This window comes from Xiphias gladius, chromosome 20 (assembly GCF_016859285.1).
Source record: "Xiphias gladius isolate SHS-SW01 ecotype Sanya breed wild chromosome 20, ASM1685928v1, whole genome shotgun sequence".
Lineage (NCBI taxonomy): Eukaryota > Metazoa > Chordata > Actinopteri > Istiophoriformes > Xiphiidae > Xiphias > Xiphias gladius.
In genome coordinates this window covers 22,952,426-22,972,148 of record NC_053419.1, presented here as the reverse complement: position 1 = coordinate 22,972,148, position 19,723 = coordinate 22,952,426, and the positions used below count along the sequence as shown (strand labels likewise).

General features: G+C 42.7%; 1 protein-coding gene across 1 annotated transcript; it reads right to left on the bottom strand.

The window, feature by feature from the left end:
• Positions 1 to 3,964: 3,964 nt before the first annotated feature.
• On the bottom strand, positions 3,965 to 18,732 carry LOC120806646 (BRCA1 associated protein). Its single transcript, XM_040158002.1, has 13 exons — positions 18,341 to 18,732; positions 17,942 to 18,103; positions 15,297 to 15,528; positions 15,013 to 15,202; positions 13,683 to 13,796; positions 12,713 to 12,861; positions 12,175 to 12,250; positions 11,910 to 12,048; positions 9,928 to 10,037; positions 9,764 to 9,853; positions 9,550 to 9,653; positions 8,818 to 8,957; positions 3,965 to 5,271 (listed from the first exon to the last, which is right to left on the bottom strand). Exons 1-13 carry the CDS (start codon positions 18,417 to 18,419, stop codon positions 5,042 to 5,044), a joined length of 1,815 nt encoding a protein of 604 aa, XP_040013936.1. The 5' UTR covers positions 18,420 to 18,732; the 3' UTR covers positions 3,965 to 5,041.
• Positions 18,733 to 19,723: the final 991 nt, after the last annotated feature.

The window sequence follows — 19,723 nt, the reverse complement described above, 5'->3', positions numbered from 1 at the left end:
GGATTTACTGCTTTTCTGTCTTACAGGATAATAAAACTGAATATTTTGGGGGGGGGGGGGGGCATTTTGGACTGCTGGTTGGGCAAAAACAAAAAAATTTTTAATCGGGCACTTTAAGCTTTTAGAAAGTGTGATCGAAACAAAGCGATTAATCCACAAAGACAAATGACTGCTACTTGCAGCCCTGTAGTTGCGTGGGTGTACAGATTTTTAAGGCCATATCTGGGATATAAATGGAAAACCAAGAGGTGTGGAAAATGTTTGCATACTGTGTCATTTGCCTATGACGAAATATGTAAAAAGAAAGCTCGTTCATACTGTACCTCACGTGCACGATTGAACTGATATATCTACACAGCCAAAGTCAAACTGCTGGTTTGGTTAGTAATGGATTGTCACATTCATAAAAGCTAATCATCTGGTCACAGTTTGTAGGTGACTGTGACTATTGCTCGACAGAAAAAGTGTGAAAATTATGGTATAGATGGTGTGAAGAGGAAGTGATCAGACTTTATGACAACACTGTCACAAGGAAGTCTGAGCTTTTGTCATCTTTCAGTGTATTTCTCAGTGCTCTCTGGAAAGGAAGGTGCAGTTACAACCAGTCTCTTTACACAATTTACGTTCAACAGGCTGTTGTGAGTAAACTGTTAATGTTTTAGTCACGAGAGGAAAGATTAGTCACACAGTGCATTCAGAAAGTCTTCAGACCCCTTCACTTTTTTCACATTTTGTTATGTTGCAGCCTGATGCTAAAATTGTTTAAATTAATTTTTCCCCTCATCAAAATCCCATAATGACGAAGCAAAAACTGAATTTAAGATTTTTTTTTGCAAATTTATAAAAAGGGAAAACTGAAATATCACATTGACGACAAGTATTCAGACCCTTTTCCTATGACACTTTAAATTTAGCTCAGACGTCTCCCATTTCTCCTGATGGTCTTTGAGATGTTTCTGCAGTTTGACTGGAGTCCACCTGTGGTAAAGTCAATTGATTGGAAATGATTTGGAAAAGCACACACTTGTCTATATAAAAAGGTCTCACAGCTGACAGTGGATATCAGAGCAAAAACCAAGCCATGAGGTTGGAGGAAGTGCCTGCAGAGCTCAGAGACAGGATTGTGTCAAGGGACAGGTCTGGGGAAGGCTACAAAAAAAAAGAAAAAATACCGCTGCATTGAAGGTTCCCAAGAGCAGAGTGGCCTCCATAACTCTTCAATGGAAGAAGTCTGGAACAATCACACTCGTCATGGTAAGAGGTGACCGAGAACCCGATGGTCACTTTGGCTGAGCTCCAGAGATCCTGCGTGGAGACTGGAGAAACTTCCAGAAGAACAACCATGACCGTAGCACTCCAGGGATCTGGGCTTTATGGCAGAGTGACCAGATCGAAGCCTCTCTTCAGTGAAAGACACTTGAAAGCCGGCTTGAAAGCACTCTCAGACTGTGAGAAACAAGAGTCTCTGGTCTGATGAAACCAAAGGTTGAGCTGTTTGGCCTCAATTCTAAGCAGCTGGAGGAAACCAGGCACCGCCTGTCCAATACAATCCCAACGCCGGTGGCACCATCATGCTGTGGGGGGTGTTTTTCAGCGGCAGGGACAGCGAGACTGGCCAGGGTTGAGGGAAGGCTGAATGAAGCAAATAAGAGAGATATCCTTAATGAAAACCTTGACCAGAGCACTCAGGACCTCAGACTGGCCCAAAGGCTCACCTTCTAACAGGACAATGACCCTAAGCACACAACCAAGACACCGCTGGAGTGGCTAAGGGGCAACTCCGGGAATGTCCTTGAGTGGCCAGGCCAGAGCCCTGACTTGAACCATGACACACGAGCCACATCCTTTTTCAATGCCTCTGCACCGGCGATAGCCGTGGCTGGAGGCATCAGGTTTTTTCGGGTTGTCGGTCAGTCCGTCCCGCTCTCGTGAACGTAAGACCTCGGGAACGCCTTGAGGGAATTTCTTCAAATATCGCACAAGCGTTCGCTTGGACTCGAGCATGAACTGATCGGATTTTGGTAGTCAAAAGGTCAAAGGTCATCGTGACATCAACAATTACATATTTGGCCATAACTCAAGAAGTCACGCACTAATTATGACAAAATACATGTGAAACCTTTTTATTAAATTCCTTTAAAGCCTTCACTACATATATTAAATGAGTCTGGACAGACATGGATGTAAACTGCAACTTGATTGGTTGGCATGAAACCGTAAGGCGGTAATTGTAGTTTAGCAGTGTAGCTAGAGTGACAGCACAGACAACACTGAGGAACTACAAATCACTTCTTTCTCTGCTCTCTTTAAACAAAGTTACCATAAAGTGACAGCTGCTCTCCGGCAGATCGGATTTAAACTTCGGCTCTCTCCCACTGTTCTCTTTATTGGCTGTCTTGCGGAAACTTAGGCGAGAAGATCGATACAGCTCTCACCACCGTACGGTAAACATGAAGCTACAGCCAGGAGATTAATAGGTTTAACTTATAAAGACTGGAAACAGGGGAAACGGCGAGTGATGTTGATCCTCGCATATTTTAGCAACGAAGCTAATAGGCGGATTTCCCAAAATCTGAACTGTTCCTTCAGGGTGAAAGAAAAGCTTTTTAACTTGAGTGTAAATGACCTTAAAAACGTGTCCTTTCAACACCGTAGTTCTTAATTAAGGCCTTTTCTGATCCACATAAAGCTCATACATGAATAATCTGCTAGTTAAAATGTTAAACTAAGTAATGACTAACAAAAAAAATGAACAAAATATTTTAATGGAGTGAATAGAGCCACTTCACCACACAACACTTGCTTCGTCTACACACTGACGCCTTCCTTCAGTTCCCTCGCCCTTCATAATAGTCACGTCTTCAAAGATCACTCCGATGTTTTCAAAATATGCTGTGTGGTCAGTGCTTTGTATACAGGAGAGATGTACAGGCTCGCACCTTACTGAAGTATAGGTGGAAAAAAAAAAAACGTGACCTAGGATCAGCGGTTCCCAACCTTTCAGCTGTCTTGTTAATAGCGATGGAAGAAGTATCCAGATTCTTACTAATATGAAAGCAGCAACACCACAATGTAAAAATAGTCCATAACAAGTAAAAGTCCTGCATTCAAAACTTTACTCAAGTCAACGTATGAAAACGTTAGCAGCAAAACGTAAAGTAGTCATCATGCAGACAGAATGGCCCCTTTCAGAGTCTTACGCTAGGATATATCATTTGATTATTACTATTATTATTGATGCACTAACATGTAAGGGGAATTTTAATGTTGCAGCTTGTCAATGTGAAGCTAATTTTTCTGTCAAACCAAAGGGTTCAACGAACAACAACTTTCTTTATGGGTTAATCTGCCGACTATTGTCTTGATGAACTGGTTGCTCCATAGAAGACCAGAGAAAACTTAAAAACGCTAACCACAATTTTTGCAGAGCCCAGTGTGATCGTGGTTTGTCCGACTAACAGTCGAAAACTATTCAATTTACTATTTACTGAGTAATTGCCTAATAGTTGTCGCACTAATTATAACCATGCAGCATTTATTATGCAATGAATGTACATTAAGTGGTCATTTTGTTAGGTACACCTTTACAATATAATGCAATTCATTACAACTGTACTGCCATGAAGTCTGCCTTTACAAGTAGTTTATTATTTCGTTTATAATGTTTAGTTTGTTCAGTATTAAGCTACAAAGTAACTACAACTGTCAAATGAATCCCGGAGTAAAAAGTAAAATATATTTTCACTGAAATGTAGCAAAAGTAGCAAAAAATATTCAAGTACAAGTACCTCAAAATTATACTTATGTGCAGTATTTGAGTAAATGTAAATTACTTATGTTCCACCAACTAGTTTTCTAGATAGTTCATTGGTTATTGTGATTATTAATATCCTAAGATCAGCTTAACACCGATGTGAAATACAAACTGAGTGTTTACTTCCTCCTGAGCACAAATATGTGGACCTTTTTTTTTTTTTTTTTAACCTAACAAGAATAATATTTGTTTTTCTTGTTTGTTTGTTTTTTTCCTCCTTAATTTAGCAGAGATACTTCACAATCTTTAAAGATACTTCCTGTTAAAATGCAGCAGTACTCCCTCGGTAAACTTACCCCTGGTTGGGAACCACTGACCTGGACGGTCAAAGGTAAATGTAAATGTACTTCCTGCTCCTCCCAGAGAGCTTCCCGACAGTAAGTTTGCACTGGCTTCTGTCCCTGGACTTTCCAGGGAACAGGAAACTGCAGCGATAAAAAAAAAAAAAACAAGTCGTGTAATAGCAACATGGCAAATCAACGTTTCTCCTCCATCACCTCTATTTTTGTCATCCTGAGTAGCTTTAAGTGTTAGTTTAGGAAACTGTTGAAAAATTATGTTCGAAATAAAAATATTTCAGCATTTTACTTAAGGAGAAAAAAAAAAAAAAAAAGGTTGTGCCATAAAGGATTTAGGAAAACATGACAAAACTTAAGTCATAATATTCCTTTACACAAAGCAAACACATTCATCTACCGGCTTGTCTCTGCCCAGCTTTGACTGGTAAAAGAAAAAAGTAACATCTTTACATTTTAAAGAAATATAAAGATGTCAAACAAACTTCAATAACAAGTACTATCACAAGGTGTTAGACTGGGCACAAACCAACATCATTTTGATCAAATAAATACCATTTGTGACTGAAATAGAAACTCTCTTTAGATTTGGAAACAGCAGAATATATTTATATCACACAGATGCTAAATATATTTGGAAACCAAAAAGGTTTTTGTGTCTTTAATTACTGAGCAATCCACCCACACGCTCGTGTTTCCTTCGTGTAGAAGCTACATTAAGTTACGGTGGTAAACTGAGCAGGTAAATACCATCACTATTTACTCTTAAAGAAGTCGGGTGTGTAATATCGAGTCTTCATTTCTCCTCTGAGTGCTTTCCGGGGAGTCACAATGATGCAGACGCTGGTTCATAAATGAAAAGCCAGAAACAGGTGCCCACGCTGAGAGGCAGCAGTAGTTTCTCGCCCTTTCCAGTGGACTTTAACACTGCCTACTTCCTCTTCCTGCCCCGGCCTCTCCTGCCTCTGCCAGAGGACGGGCCCGCTCCCGCCGAGCCCGGAGCGCTGTCTGCCGGGCCGGCGGCGATGTTGATCTGTCCCTCCTGGATTTCACTGCGAGCCTCCGGAGGCAGGTGCTCAATCTGCTGCTGCGTCTCCAGATAAAACATCACATCTCTCAGCTGCTCCTGCAGTTCTGCTATTGTCCCGTCCTTACGATCTCCTGCAGAAAAACAGCAGAAAACGGACAGATGTGTAACTGTGTGTTGTCTGCTGTTTGCTGCTGAGCAGGTAGTGGACAGTGGGTTTTTAGAGCCTCTTTTTTTTTGTTGATAAAGAATCAGTTGAAACTCACTGTAGAAAACCGTGAAGCCGCGGGGAGCTGCAGATTCCGCTGATAATTCTCTGCAGGTTCACCACTACCAGAGACGTCTTTCACATTGTCAAACTGTTTTCACATTGTCGTCGTAAAAATTTCGACTATAGCTGCTTTAATGTATCATAAGAAAACACCACCCAAATACTGATCGATGTACAGCTCCCCTGAGTTGTAAAAACTCACTGGACAATCTTGCAAATTCAAATGTGTAATATGCTGTGGAATGTGTACAACCCTCACTGCTGGCCTCAAGGCATTGCCTCCAAACAGCTGTGTGAATTTCCTGTTTGTACAAGGGCCTGAGGTAATCTTTTAGACATACATATTATATACACATTAGAAAAGCTGTGCAAAGAGCAAAGAAACCTATACAACACAATCACCATCACAAATAATCACAAAGGAAAAAAGGTGTGAAACTGAAAATATGAACAGTTTATCCCACAAGTTAGCTGGTGTGAAATGTCTAAGCAGACTCCTGCTGATCTTTAGTCAGCTCTAAGCAGAAACAGTCATGTGTGTGGTGCAGCTCAAGAACAAGTGGTACGCACTCCCTATAAGCAGTAACACCCAAGGTGTTGCTGGTTAAGGTGAAACAACTCCAAGGGGTGTAAACTTTGAGATCTGACCGTCCAGCTGATATCAAATATATTTAGGTATCGGCACATGTTTCAGCTGATCGGTAAGAAGAAAGCTCGCCGCCATGCTAGAAGGTGGTCGACATGAATAAACACTGCACCTTCTAAATGTCAGCACGAGAGCATCGTCGCTGCGAGCACGTTAGCATGCAGGTGTTAGCATTTAGCTCTGGGCTGCTAGCATGGCTGTAGGTGGTTAGTCTTGCTCAAGTTGCCACTAAGCAACTTTAAAGGATCCTTATCAAGAATGCTTGTTTATGTGGTGTTTTGTTTTGTTTTTTTTAAACAAACTTCAACAGATGTTTGAGGCATACTGTTCTCCGATTTTGTTGGCTCTCAAATATCAGTATCCGTATCCGCCTCGAAAAACCCAGTATCATCTAGGCTCTAGACAAAAAAAAAAAAAAAAAACTACTGCACATCTGCCAAGAAAAGCTTACTGTTGTAACTGTTAAGAAAATGACATTCCTGAGCTCCACAAGTGTCTATTGCTGCAAAAAAAAAAACAAGAAGTCTTGTTCAGCTTTGAAGAAAGAAAGTGTCGAAATGTCTTCTGGAGAATCACTTCCCTCAGCAGAACCTTTACAGTGCAATGAGATAGAAACAGCATTGATCTATTTCCATTGCAGTTGACATAACTTGAGTCACAAAGTGAACTAAAGGATGTTTGACCCAAGAGTGTAACCATAACGTCACTTGATGTAAAAGGGTGGGGGACACGTACACACAGAATTAGAACAGACATGTTCCTGTTCGTTTGAACAGGAAACTTGTGCCAATAATAAGCTGCTTCAATTCAACTCTAACAGGAGAGAATACACAGCGATTATGTTCTTACAGTGTGTAACATATTTGCAAAGGCTGGGGATTAAACGTTAACATCCCTCTCGTCAAAACAAGTGAAATGGCCCAAAGTGTTTGTGTGTGTGTTTCTTCCACGTAAACAAAGTGCGTGTGCACTGGGGGACTTTTGTTTAAACAGTCCTCATCCTCAGAGCTGAACGCTGAAGGGAAAATACAGGTATGTCTAAACTGCAGACCTAGAGCTTCCATTCAAACCTTGCACCTGACAATTACGTGGACCTCAGGCAAAGTAGTGATGAAAACCTTTTCCGGGCGGAAATGCCATTAAAAAGCAAATGCTCTTCTGACAGTGTTCCCATATTTTAAAAACCAACTATTAGAAAAATGAGGGCTTGTAAATTAGTTGGCACCTGGTAAAATCTCTCTTTTACTGTCGATATCACGATAAACATGATGGACCCAAGCTAATTTCAAGGCCAAGAGACTTCTCACAAAGTACTTGATACTCATACTCTTTGAGCGTTCCTCCGGTGTAAACACTTCTCTCCAGCATGCAGTTTCTGCTCGTACTTAAGAAGTTCCTGTTTATCTGCAGGATGTCACTACTCTCAGCCACGGGCACACGTCCTCTTTAGCTGCAATTTGTATATGATTTGCAATTATTACTGGATAAATGAGGAAGCACTGTGTAACTGCAGGCCGCAGACCAAAAATAACCCTTCTAGCTTCATCTGCCCTTTTCTCTTTTTTTGAGTATTGCCATATTCTAAATGACTGCGAGCCAAGCACTGCACACATTCCTGTTGCCCATTCTTCCAATGCATGGTCCTGTCGCTCTGGATTCTTCAGTCTGACATTAACTATGTTCAGCAGCCATGGGTGACACAAAGGTAGAGGATTTGAAACCAGCAACAGAAGAGCTAATGAATGAAAGGAACCATCTCATTAATGGTTTGTAGAAAGGTCCCCGGTGGCCTTTTAGTCTATACTTAGTCTATTTAGTTACTGAATATAATTTAGCCTTTAATTGCATTTTTCGTTACCTGCCTCATTGTGTCTGTGATTTATGTGAAGTGGCTGCTGCAACACTGCAATTTCCCTTTGGGAAAATACGCAGTTTTTTTGAACTCGCACTAACAAACACGTTACTTCTTCTCGCCTTTACTAGTGAGGACCAGCGCAAAAACATTCAGGTAGCCGACCGTCACTTTCACCGGTTGAAATGTCAAACGTCACCGGCAGCAGGACATATCATCCGTCACATCTTCATAAACCTTGTAGTTTTCAAATCGGGACCTTCAGCATTTGGATCAGGTAGGAGGTGGCATGTAAGGCGCGCCAGATTTTTACACACTTGCTACGTCGACGTGTCAAAATAGATGAGCAATCAACATTCAAGTAAATCTAAGTATCGGATCGGACTCTGTATCGGCAGACACCCGATATTAAAAAGGACCTGGACAATAATCAGGGCCAAAAAAAAAAAAATAACTTGATCAGGATCAGATCTTTATAGGTATATTCTACCCTGAACATATTACAGTATCAAAATTATCAACGTATCAATACAATAACGTCGAGATATTTAATGAAGTACAGTTGAAATCTCAAGAGCATTTAAAAGCAGTGTGCTGCGGTTCTCACTCAGATGGTGGTTTGTGTTTCTTTCACGTCATGTGTTTCCGACCCTAAAAATGTTTCTGCTGGCACCTTCCTTTCACCCGAATCTCTTTGATGGGGAGGGGAGGGTTCTGTGCTGATAAAAAGAAAACACTGTACCCTCCATGATAAATGGGAATATTACACCAGCACGTTACTCTGTCCAGTGCACAGTGTGGTGTTCGCGGGCTGGGGCCATTGTGCTGTGATGACGGCTGGCGGTAAAATAACAAAAACAAACACTATTTTAATTCATGGTTACATCAGGCGTGGTGCCCTCCCTACTCACCGCTCTCCTTTCCTTTGCGTTCCTCCTCTGCCAGCTGGGACTGCAGCTGTACCTGATTGGCTCTCAGACAGTGGTTCATTTCCTGCTCCTCCTTCAGCTCTTGGCTCAGCTTCGCCACTCGACAGTTCAGCTGGGCGTACCTCAACACACAAAGGCAACGGAGCCGTGAGCCGGCAAGTCCTCTACAGAGACAAACCCCTTCAGACTGTGGTCTTCAAGGAAAATTTATGATTTATCAAAACTTGGGTTTCATTCTCACTGCTCTGTCCATAGAACCCAAGCAGTGACAAACCATAGTTTTGCTTTAGTAGAACATTTTTAACAGCAGCAGTTCTGACTTGTCATAGCAAGAAAAATACATAAGTGTAATTAATAACATTAAAACAATTGAAATTCCATTTAAGTTCATGGAGGTCCAGGGCTCCGGCATCGTGTCCGTTTCCCACTAGAATCACTTACTGGCACAGTTAATGGAACCGAGCCATTGCTAACAAACATAATTTGTGGTGAGAACCCGCTTGGACTCAGAGAAATGAATGCTGCATTCCTGGGAAGCTGGGATATGAAAACAACACCTGACCTGCAACTGACACAGTAACACAGAAACAGAGCCATTTGACCTAGAAAACCCAAACTACTGCGGTGGGCTACTGATAAACCACCAACATTCAAGCAAACCAAAATGTAAAATGCAATGCAACCAGGGGAACTGACGAGTCAGTCGACACCTACTTTTTCTCCATGCCCTGCTTGTCTTTGGTTATTTCTCCCAACCGCCGCTCCAGGTTATCACAGCGCTCCAAGGTTTCCTTAAATTTAGCCTTCATGTTGCTTATCTGAGGGGCAAACGTAAATGCAGGGGTCACAGGACACATGCGTGAGGGATGATACCAGGTAGTCAAACCTTCAGAGTCTTAGTGCTTGTATTGAGCATATCAGTCAGTACCTCCTCGGCTGTCTCCTTCTCCAGATGAACTATCTTATTCTCCCAGTAAACCCTTTGAGACTCCAGCTGACTCGTCAGCAGGTACGAGTACTGTAGACACGAAGCATTGGTTAGAGCACCTCAGCGTCGATTTAGCAAACAAGGCAACTAACGGAAATGCTTACCTCTAGTTGAAGAGCATCAATCTTCTCAGCTTGACAGGTGTCTCCCTCGCATTCATACTGCACCATCTTCCCATCAGTCTTGCTGGCCACCAGCCGATGCACGTAGTTATCTACAGTAACACGGGATCCACATGGGCTGGTCGGTCAGTCGATTCGTCGATCGACAGAAAATTGATTGGCAAGTATTCTAATAATCAGTTGATTGATTGAGCCATTTATCCAGCACGAATGCCCAACGTTTGGCGGTTACATTTCCTCAAAATTGAAGATTTGCTGTTTTTCTATGTTTTACATCATTGTAAACTCAGTATCTTTAGGTTTTGGGCAGTCAGTTGGACAAGACATGCAATCTAAAAATATCACCTCGGGCTCTGGGGTATTACAGTTTTCGTTTTTCACCGTTTTATGACTTTTAAAGACTAAACGAATAATCGATTAACCGAGAAAATAACAGGAAGAAGAATTAATAATGAAAATAAGTGTCCTTACATTGTCTAATAAGTGTCCATAAGTTCTACAATACCCTCAAATTGGCTTGAGAGTGCGGGGAAATTATTTCCCAATATTTAAAATTTTGCTATAAATGCGTTTTTTTGTTCTATTTAAGTAAAGAATACTTAAAACTGCGTTAATCAAAACAGTTTATATCAGCACTGAACTAAATGACTACTTGCAATGTGAAAGGGATCGCTCAGAAGTAGTTATCAGCTTTTATCTTCCCGTATGTCAATGTTGGGGTTTTATGGTCCTTTAAGCAGGCGTCGTACTCCTTCTGAGCTGCTTGTCAGATAGCTTCAGAAACCCTCTTCCCCCACACCCTTCTGACATCGGACCAGGGACGTCTGTTTCCGACCACCTCATGAGAGACATTCACACGCACCTCACATAGCGACTGGTCAGCTGTGTGGAGGTGAGAAAGGAGCCAAGGATTGAAATTCTCTCTTTTTTCATTTGTTACACAACTATTTGTGACGCCTCTCGTGTGAACAACCAATAGCAACACTATGAGAGGAGAGACGGTCTGAAACTGTGCGCTGTTATCCCTGTTTTTTGAACGATATCACGCCCCCCCCCACCACTAGGACGGCCAACTTTTCACTCTGTCTTTGGGTGAGGCCGTTTGGAAAAACTTAAAAAAAACATCTGATTTCAGATTTCTGATGAAATACTTCTGAGAGATCATAAATTGGCCTTTAGCGTAGGGTTCACTCTCTGTGCCGTCATCAGCCTTGTTTCCAACAGCTGCAGGCAGCTGTTTTGCTGTTTGGAGTGACAAAGCAGTGATAAACCCGCTGTCCACTACCTACTCCTTGGCAAAAAGCAGACAGACACCGTTCGAGACCAGCTGGTGAACATACTGGGGCATTTAGAGGCTGAAGAGCCAGATGTTTTTCTCAAGAGTTGGTGAACAGTAAAAATGATCTATAGGGAGAGTGAATGTTGGACTTAAAATTATAAAATGGCCAGAAACGTGACTACAAACTCCACATGACTCCCGTATCCCAGGCCAAGAATCAACTTTGAATCTCAACTTGAAAGCCAACGCGGACAACAAGTCCTTAAAGTGCTAACGGGAATAAAGGTTGGAGCATCTACACCCACGACAACTCGGCCACTGCATCTGTTGATCTAGACCAAGCTCCAGAACGGCTACTGAATGGACCATGAGGTGAGACTGTTTTCCCAGTGACTCCAAATGAATGGTCCCATTGCTCTGTCTGCTGGACGTGTTAGTAGGCAACTGTTTGACAGGTTATGGTAAAGGGGACTGTCTCAGCTTATTTTGGTATCTTTCTGCCCTCTACTGGCCAAAATTGATTAAAGCAGCTGGAACGGCCATAAATTCCTGGTAGCAACTGTAATCTTGCAATTAAACTGTCACCATCCTCAACCATCCACCATCCGCGCCATGTGCCTATTCACACAGACAGCCACACATGCAAACCCATAAAAATAAGAAAAATAAGAAAAAGATTCAGTACCTCCTGCGTAGTCCCAGACACGGTGGTTGGTGAGCTGCATAGCGTAAGTATGCTGCGTTTCCTCGAAGTGCTTGTAGGCATGCCGGCTAACGTAGCGACCACATCCAATGTGCCCGCAGATCAAACAAATCCACAGGTTCTACGGAGGAGAGAGCAAAGTGGGATGAGAGACGGCTGAACGGAAAATGCAAGTGAGTTCAGAAAGCACCGAGCTAAGAGTGCCCTACGGGAGTTACGCCAGTAGACAGAGACTGATATGAGTTACCTCCTGCACGCCGCACTCGAAGCATTTGTTCTCTTCAACTGGTTCTGGCGTTTGACAGTACCTACATACAGGACACCTGAAAACAGAGCGCGCATTCATCTATTGTCACACACGTGTGCAGCGGTCCTTTGTGAAACACAAGAATACGTGTTAAGAGGAGGACAAAAACAAACAACACATGACATGAAGCCTGGAGAAATAACCAGTGGACTGGGAATCAGGTGAGGGACCACGTGACTGAGAAGGTTCCGTTTTTGTTTTTGGTTTTTTTAAAACAGGACTGTAGATCTGTCCTATAACACAGCTGATTTTTAGTCACATTTCTTGTTAAAACAAGATCAGAAATAAGCTTCTCTCTAAAAGGTAATGTAGCCTATAAGTATTTTGTTTAAATAAAACTGCAGAAATATGTGGACAACAGCAAATAGTCGGGGAGTTGCCAGGGAAACATGGCACATTTTAACAACATGCAGGAAACACGGGGCAGCAGGGTAATTCCAGGGGTAGGTATGCGTGAGTATGCGTTTGTGTAACTCACGAGGCATCTTCCCACCGCTGGAGACACTGGCTGTGAAAGCTGTGGTTGCAGAGAGTGGTGAGGATGCCGTTGACCGACTCGTCCATTCTCTCCAGGCACACGGTGCACTTTGGCAGCTCGGTCAGCTCCATCACCGGCAGACTGGCCCCCTGAGTAGAGGGGGGAGGAAAGAGAGGGAGACAGAGGGAGACGGGAGGACATTAGAGAAAGCAAACCGTGGACAGGGCGCAGGTTTTCAAACACTGGGGGATTGACATCACTAGTTTCTACCACTGCTCTTGCTGAAAATGATCAGCAAGTGGTGTGGTGTGAGGTTTCGATGGCTTTCACCACAATGTACTGTACCGTACATACAATCATAAAAAAAATAACAGCAACAGAAGCGATTAATTAAATACTTTAAGGAGGTTCAAGGTTTTCTTTTATTGTCTCCTTTAAAGGACAAAATTCTCTTGGATTAAGAGGAATTGCTGAATAGAAACAGACGTCGTAACAAGACAATAAATAAAGAAAAAGCGCTCTTGCAAAGAACTGGAAACGACGACACTAATCATATAAAACATGTACAGCGCCAGAAATATAAGAAATTCAAAAACATATAACATTACAACCAAAAAAGCAGACCATAATAAATTACAAGCATACAAACATACATCTCACTCGCATGCCTTCCACTAAGCACACGATAGTAAGAACCATCCTCCCGCTATCAGATTGACGAGGTCCCTTTTGTCTGTCCTTCATCGATAGAGGGTCAATTAATGTACAATAACAACTGTACAATGGAAGCCTGAACCTCTTGCCAGAGCTGACTGTGAGTTTAAGACGTGTTGTTCAGGAAAAGTCAACTTTAATGAACCATTTTGGAGAAACTGGAGAAACTCACAGTAAACGGGCAAATCTTGAGACTAAATGAGGCGGCCTGTATCTGACAACTGAACAGTGGAGTTATTAGAATTGGTACATTTACCTCTTCAGACTTTATAACCTCTGCCCGCTCCACGTAGACCATCTGGCAGACTGCTTCCTCTATGGAGTTGAACTGGCGGCCATTACACGCTGTGTAAAAACTGTCTGCGTCTGCCTAAACAAAGACAGAGGGGAAAACAGCAGCGTTAAGAGGGAGATATGCACAGATACATTATCTTATAACTACGGGCCATTGGAGGCACAAACCTCCACGTGCACTACGAATTCAAAAGCTCACATCCAACAGTTGGCTTGTCTTTGGCGTTCTGTTTCCTGAGGAAATGTGCCGTGCTACTAACTGAGGAGTCGCGGACGCCTGAAGTTCCCTCCAGAACACAAACAAAGCACAGTAGATAAGGCTGACACTCCAACCTAGAAAACCCAGAGCTGAATGAACATCAAATCAAGGACTATCTATTCCACGGTGTTCATTCAAATCAGTTCGATACTTCAAATTTCTTGCAAATAGAATAAAGATATAACTAAAAAGGCAGTTTGACAACAAACTTCCCTTGCGCAAAACTCCCCAAGAATATGGGGGTCCGGCACTTTCTAATTTGCCAAAAATACTATCGGGCTTGTGACAGCCCGAAAATCCTAAAACTGACTCTCAACCAGGACCATAGCATCCCAGCTCGGGTTCACATGGAACGATCATTCTCATGCTTTTCCCTGTTCTCCCTGGTTTCTGCTCAGCTGCCGCTATCTGCTAATATCAGTACAGACTCCAGCACAAGTCCTGCAATCTCTCAAAATCTAAACAGCATTCAGAAAACATTTGGGTTTGCATCATCTCTCTGTTAGGACCCCCAGTATCGAAGAACTGTTTATTCTCCCTTTCAGCGACAGATCCCACTTTTGGTCCGTGGGCAGCTAAGCAGTGATGGAATATTTCATCCGACCCAGCTCAACATTTATTTAGCTTCCTCCAAATCAGACATTTTGTTCAAAAGCAATTCGCTCATCTTCCTCGTTATCCCCGAGTCTCCTCCGGCTTCCAAAGGTGCCTTATTTCCATCATATACAGCTCACTCAACCTCGGTCAACCTAGGCCCTCTAACCCATGTCCACTTCCCACGAGGGAAGTAGACTTGGACACAAAATTTGGTGCCTGATGCTGAGAAGGGCAGTTACCCCCACTTTAAAAAAAAATGTATTTATCTTTCTATTCATCCCTTTTTCTTTTCTTTTTCTTTCTCGGTGTTCCTGTTGAGGTCTTGTTTCACTGCGGCTGTATTGGAGGTGTAGGCGGGTGATCGGGGGTTGTAAAAACCTTCACTCGCAGAGGCAAAACCACCTACTATGAATCGCTGATTATGCTGAGACCTCACCTGGGTGCAAAATTTAATCAGAACCATGTACTGGTTAGGAGTGGAGTCCCGTATGATCTTCATATGCTCCATTACATCATTAAATGGCGCCAGAAGCTTCATGAGGTCGTGACTGGTCATGGTCGCTGGGACAGTCAGGATACACACCATGGCACTACGTCTTACATCTTCAGTCAGTGACGTCATTTTACTGCAACAAGACAAGAAAACGCATCCTATAGATCCGGTATCGAAACGGCAGAAGACTTCTGGAGCAATTAATATACACGTCAGATGTGACTCACTTGGTCTTGTAGAGGTGCATGATACCGTAGACGATCTCCACAGAGGGGTTTCCACTGAAGAAGGAGATCTGGTCCGGCAGCTGCTTGGAGGGGGAGTCCGGAGCAGTGCCTGTTGCTGCACTGTTGTCCTCTGAACCCTCCGTGCCGTCCTGACTGTCTGCTTCAGTCCTTGCGGCCTGAAGTTCACCATTCTGCTCCACTGAACCACCAGGGTCTTCGCCTCCTCCTTTATCTAGAGGGAAAAATTCACTAGTTTCAGATCTGTAAACTGATGCCTTCAAAAGGGTAAGGCAGGTAATATATTTCACATTTCTGAAAAGTCATCAAAATACCAAAAACAACAATGTATTACTTTCACAACACTTTCTGACTTCTCTACCTTGATAAAAGGTCACAAATGTAAATTATCGAGCACATGCAATAAAATCAGGGAGGCCTCTGATCGGTCCCAGATTCATTCTTAAGCCGGGCAACGAGCCCAAACATACAGCCAGAGTCATAAAGAACTGTCTTCAGAGACAAGGAGAACAAGGAGGACTGCAGCAGATGGTCTGCCCCCCACAGAGCCCTGATCTCAACATCACAGAGTCAGTCTGGGATCACATGAAGAGACAGGACACACTGAGACAGATTAAATCCACTGAAGAACTGGGGCAAGTTCTCCAAGATGCTTGGAAAAATATTGTAACTGCCAAGTGCCTTTTTTCTGTTTACTGCGCTTCGTACGAATCCTCACTTTTTAGTGCCTAAAGTTTTTGAATAGTACTGTATATACTTACTTTTTTTTTTTTTTTTTTTTTTTTAAAAAGGCTCAGTAATTTCCTCAAACAGCTGGCCACCGTAGTTTATAGCAAGGTCTTCTCAAACAGGGATAAATGGTGCATTCATTGGGGACTATTTTCAGCGGCGTATTAATCCACATTTGGTGCTCTGGTGAATAAACCACGGTGTGTGTGTGTGTGTGTTCATGGTGATGACGGAACATGTCAGCCAATGCAACAGTGTGACTCTCTGATGTGTTTTTAACAGTTTTAGGAAACAGTGGAGCTCCACGGCTCAGAGGAATAAGAGACATCAGACTTTAGACACACAGATACCAGCAGTCAATGGGATCAATTCATTGTTGGTCTTGGTCTTTTCATGGGATTTGTTCACAATAAGAAAAATATAGAATATCACCAGACTTATCCTTTAAAAAAATGTTTAATCCTGGCTCTGTTTTAATATTGTTCTATGTCTGGAGCCACGAAGACGTTGATGGACAAAGAACTGAACAGGTTTAAATTATCTCGGCCTCATGTGAGATCCCCACCTAAAATTTGATAAACATGTTTAAGGGTTGAGCAAACTTGCACTCATTTTAGACTCATTAGTCATTAGTTTACCATTTTATGCTGCGGATAGTTTTGTGCATTGCATGCCCTTTCCACATCTAAGTTGTTGTGTCGTAAGCATCATCTACAACATTCGAGCGACTAAGGTTTTAAACAGGAAGACAGTAAAATCTCACCGCTGTCATGTTCTTGAGAAATTGAATATGTTATGTTTTGATCACTTCATTAAATTTGCAAATATTCAGCTCATCTATCAATGCCTAAATAACCAGGCTCCTCAGATACTCAGCATGCTGGTGGTTCCTCTCAGGGTTTCCGGCTCAGGGACATGGGGTGCGTCCACTGGGAATTGTAAGGCGCCCTTTAATAAATCCTCATTTGGACAGATGGCTCTCTCTGTTTGGGGGGTGGTTTAACGTGTGGAACTCTCTACCCGCAGATCTCAAGATGGATCGTGACTGGGATCATTTTAAACTGGAACGGTCGTTAAAGAGGGATTGGTCATGTAGTAATAAGTGATCTGGTGCTTGTTGTCATTGTTTATAAGTTGTTTTTTGTGCTGTTTTAAATGTATTTTATTGTTGAGTTTTATGTATTTTAAAAGGCTCATCCTTATTGCAGATTAGCTCAGGCTATAAATCCTGTGTTTTGGGGCATGGGTTCATTCTATATACTTGACTCTATAAAAATAAACATAAAATAAATAAATAAATCTGTAAGGGATTTGGTTTCTGCCTTACTGACTGGTAATGCCATTTGTAACTGATTTGCTTTTAATCCCTTTTTTGGCAAGTTGATCCACATTTTCTTTTTCTACAACCACAACATGAGCTGGTACGGATAAAACTAGTACACCAGTTCCCAACCTAATCAGTCTGTTCATTCATTTTCTGCCTCTTATCCCGAGGTCAGGTCAGCAGGTTAAACAAGATATAACCCTCCCCAGCAAAGTTTCCAGCTCCTCCTGGAGAATCCCGAGGCGTTCCAATGCCAGATGAGATATATAGTCTCTCCACCATGTTCTCGGTCTGACCCAGGGTCTCCTACCAGTTGGACGAGCCCAGAAAACCTCATCCTGATCTGATGTCTGAACCACCTCACCTGGCTCCATTCAATGCAAAGCAGCAGCTCTAATTCAACCTCCCTCCGGATGTCTGAGCTCCTTACCCTATCTATGGGGCTTAGCCCCCCCACCCAAACACACACACACACACACACACACACACACACACACAGAGTCTTCAATGCTTTGATTGTTCTGCCTTTCCTGCCTGTTGGTTTCAGAGCAACCCTGCAACATGCATGTCTTACCTGGGCTGGGTTCAAAGGTTTCTATAACCATGTCTCCCATGGCTCTGCTGCCAATGTGTTGGTGCAGAACAGCTGTTCTTTCCAGCTCGGTCTTGCCACTGAGAGCGTGTTTGGCCAAACCCAGAGCTTTGTCCTGCAGTTCCTCGTCTGACATGCCTTCGACTGCAGGTTAAGACAAAGGAAACAGAGACAGGCCCGCGTTACTTCTGAGCTCTTACGGACAAGCTGGACCACAGCCACACACACTATTCACACCTGCGTTTCGATGCAGTTCTAGCTAGATCAGTTCGATAAATACTGAATTGGCTAACAGTCGACATCAGCGTCTGTGAACCCCGCTGGTTAGCTGCCTGGCTAACTCCTCTCAAAAGCAGCGACTTTAACATTAACGCAACTCACCAGCGGAGTACTGGAAACCCTGTGGAGAAGGAGACTGGTCGGCTAGTTCCAGACGGATAACGACAAGCGACACACTCATGTGTTATGAAAGAAGCCGACACTTTTAGAGAGAACAAAACAACCCGTTGACAGCTAGCTAAGACAAACCAGCTACGAGCCCAGCTAACAGGCTAAGTCGCTAGCGTCTAAATATAACTAGCCGCAGCAAATGCCCTTCAGTTACAACAGTATATTAGTCCTACTGTTTTTGTCTTCGCCCCCCGTAAACACAAGAAATCCATTTTGTTTTACAGCTAACACACAGTATCTAACTAAGACTGCAGCCAGTTATCCCATCTGTGTATTCACAGCTGTTCCTGGCGTGTAGCTCTTCTTCACGCACTCGCTGAACCAGCAGCGACGGAAATCGGGCGCGCCGCCGCCCCCTGCGGGAACCCAGTCCGCACTGCAGCCGCAACACGGGTGTACGCCGAGAGCCTGGACACGCCCGGGCAGACTAAATGTTCCGCCGATTTTCAGGGTGAAAGGGAGAAGATGAGACACATAAGGATGAAGAAAGCGTGGGAATAAAAACAGCCAATTATAACAAACTACTATTAAATCAAAATTTAACTGAGTCTCTGTTCAGAGGTTTAGAATAAAAACAGGAAGTAGAGAACAAACTGTACAGTAAAGCCTTATAGAGTATTGTACAGAAGAGTGCTTAACGTGCAGTAATGATGTATATGTGCAAGAGTGACTCACAACATAGCGCAGGTCCTCTTATTACTGAGAAAGGTAACAAAGTGGAGTAGAATACAATATAATACCACAGAGATTTACTGTGGGATAGTAGAATGTCCATTGATAAATAGGAATGACAAATAATATATAGAACAACAGAAGATATTAATAACAGTAATAAAAATAATAATGATGCAAGTCACAAAGTGTATGTGAAGTAAAAAAGTGCATAAACATTTTTTATTTCATGAACTTAAAAAATAGAAAAAAAAAAAAATTGAACCGCAATTGTGGCTTGTGCAAAAGGTCGGGGCCCCTACTGAGTCAGTACCTAGTGACCCCCCCTTTGGCAGATATCACAGCTTGTCAATATTTTCTGTCGCAGCTCAGAGTCTTTCTGTATTAGATTGAGAGTCTTTTTATCATTTTATTTCACAAACTGACCCCTTGAGCGCACGTATTATTTTGCGAACACACAATCACAGATAGGATAAAACTCTCAGTGCTCTGGGGGCTCCCTAATTTAACAGAGGGGCCCTTCCAACACAACGAAGACTTTTACTTTTGATACTATAAACACATTTTGCTCATAATACTTTTGTCCTTTTGCTCAAGTAGAAATTTGAAAGAGGATTTTTACATTGTGGTATTACTATTTAT

Bases quoted from the DNA above. Each gene is read 5' to 3' on its own strand.
- LOC120806646 (XM_040158002.1), bottom strand. From the start codon at position 18,419: ATGAGTGTGTCGCTTGTCGTTATCCGTCTGGAACTAGCCGACCAGTCT. The intron at 9,854-9,927 runs GTAAGCATTTCC...TCGTGTCTACAG, and splicing joins TTGATGCTCTTCAACTAGAG to TACTCGTACCTGCTGACGAG. The intron at 5,272-8,817 runs GTGAGTAGGGAG...GTTTTTCTGCAG, and splicing joins ACGCAAAGGAAAGGAGAGCG to GAGATCGTAAGGACGGGACA.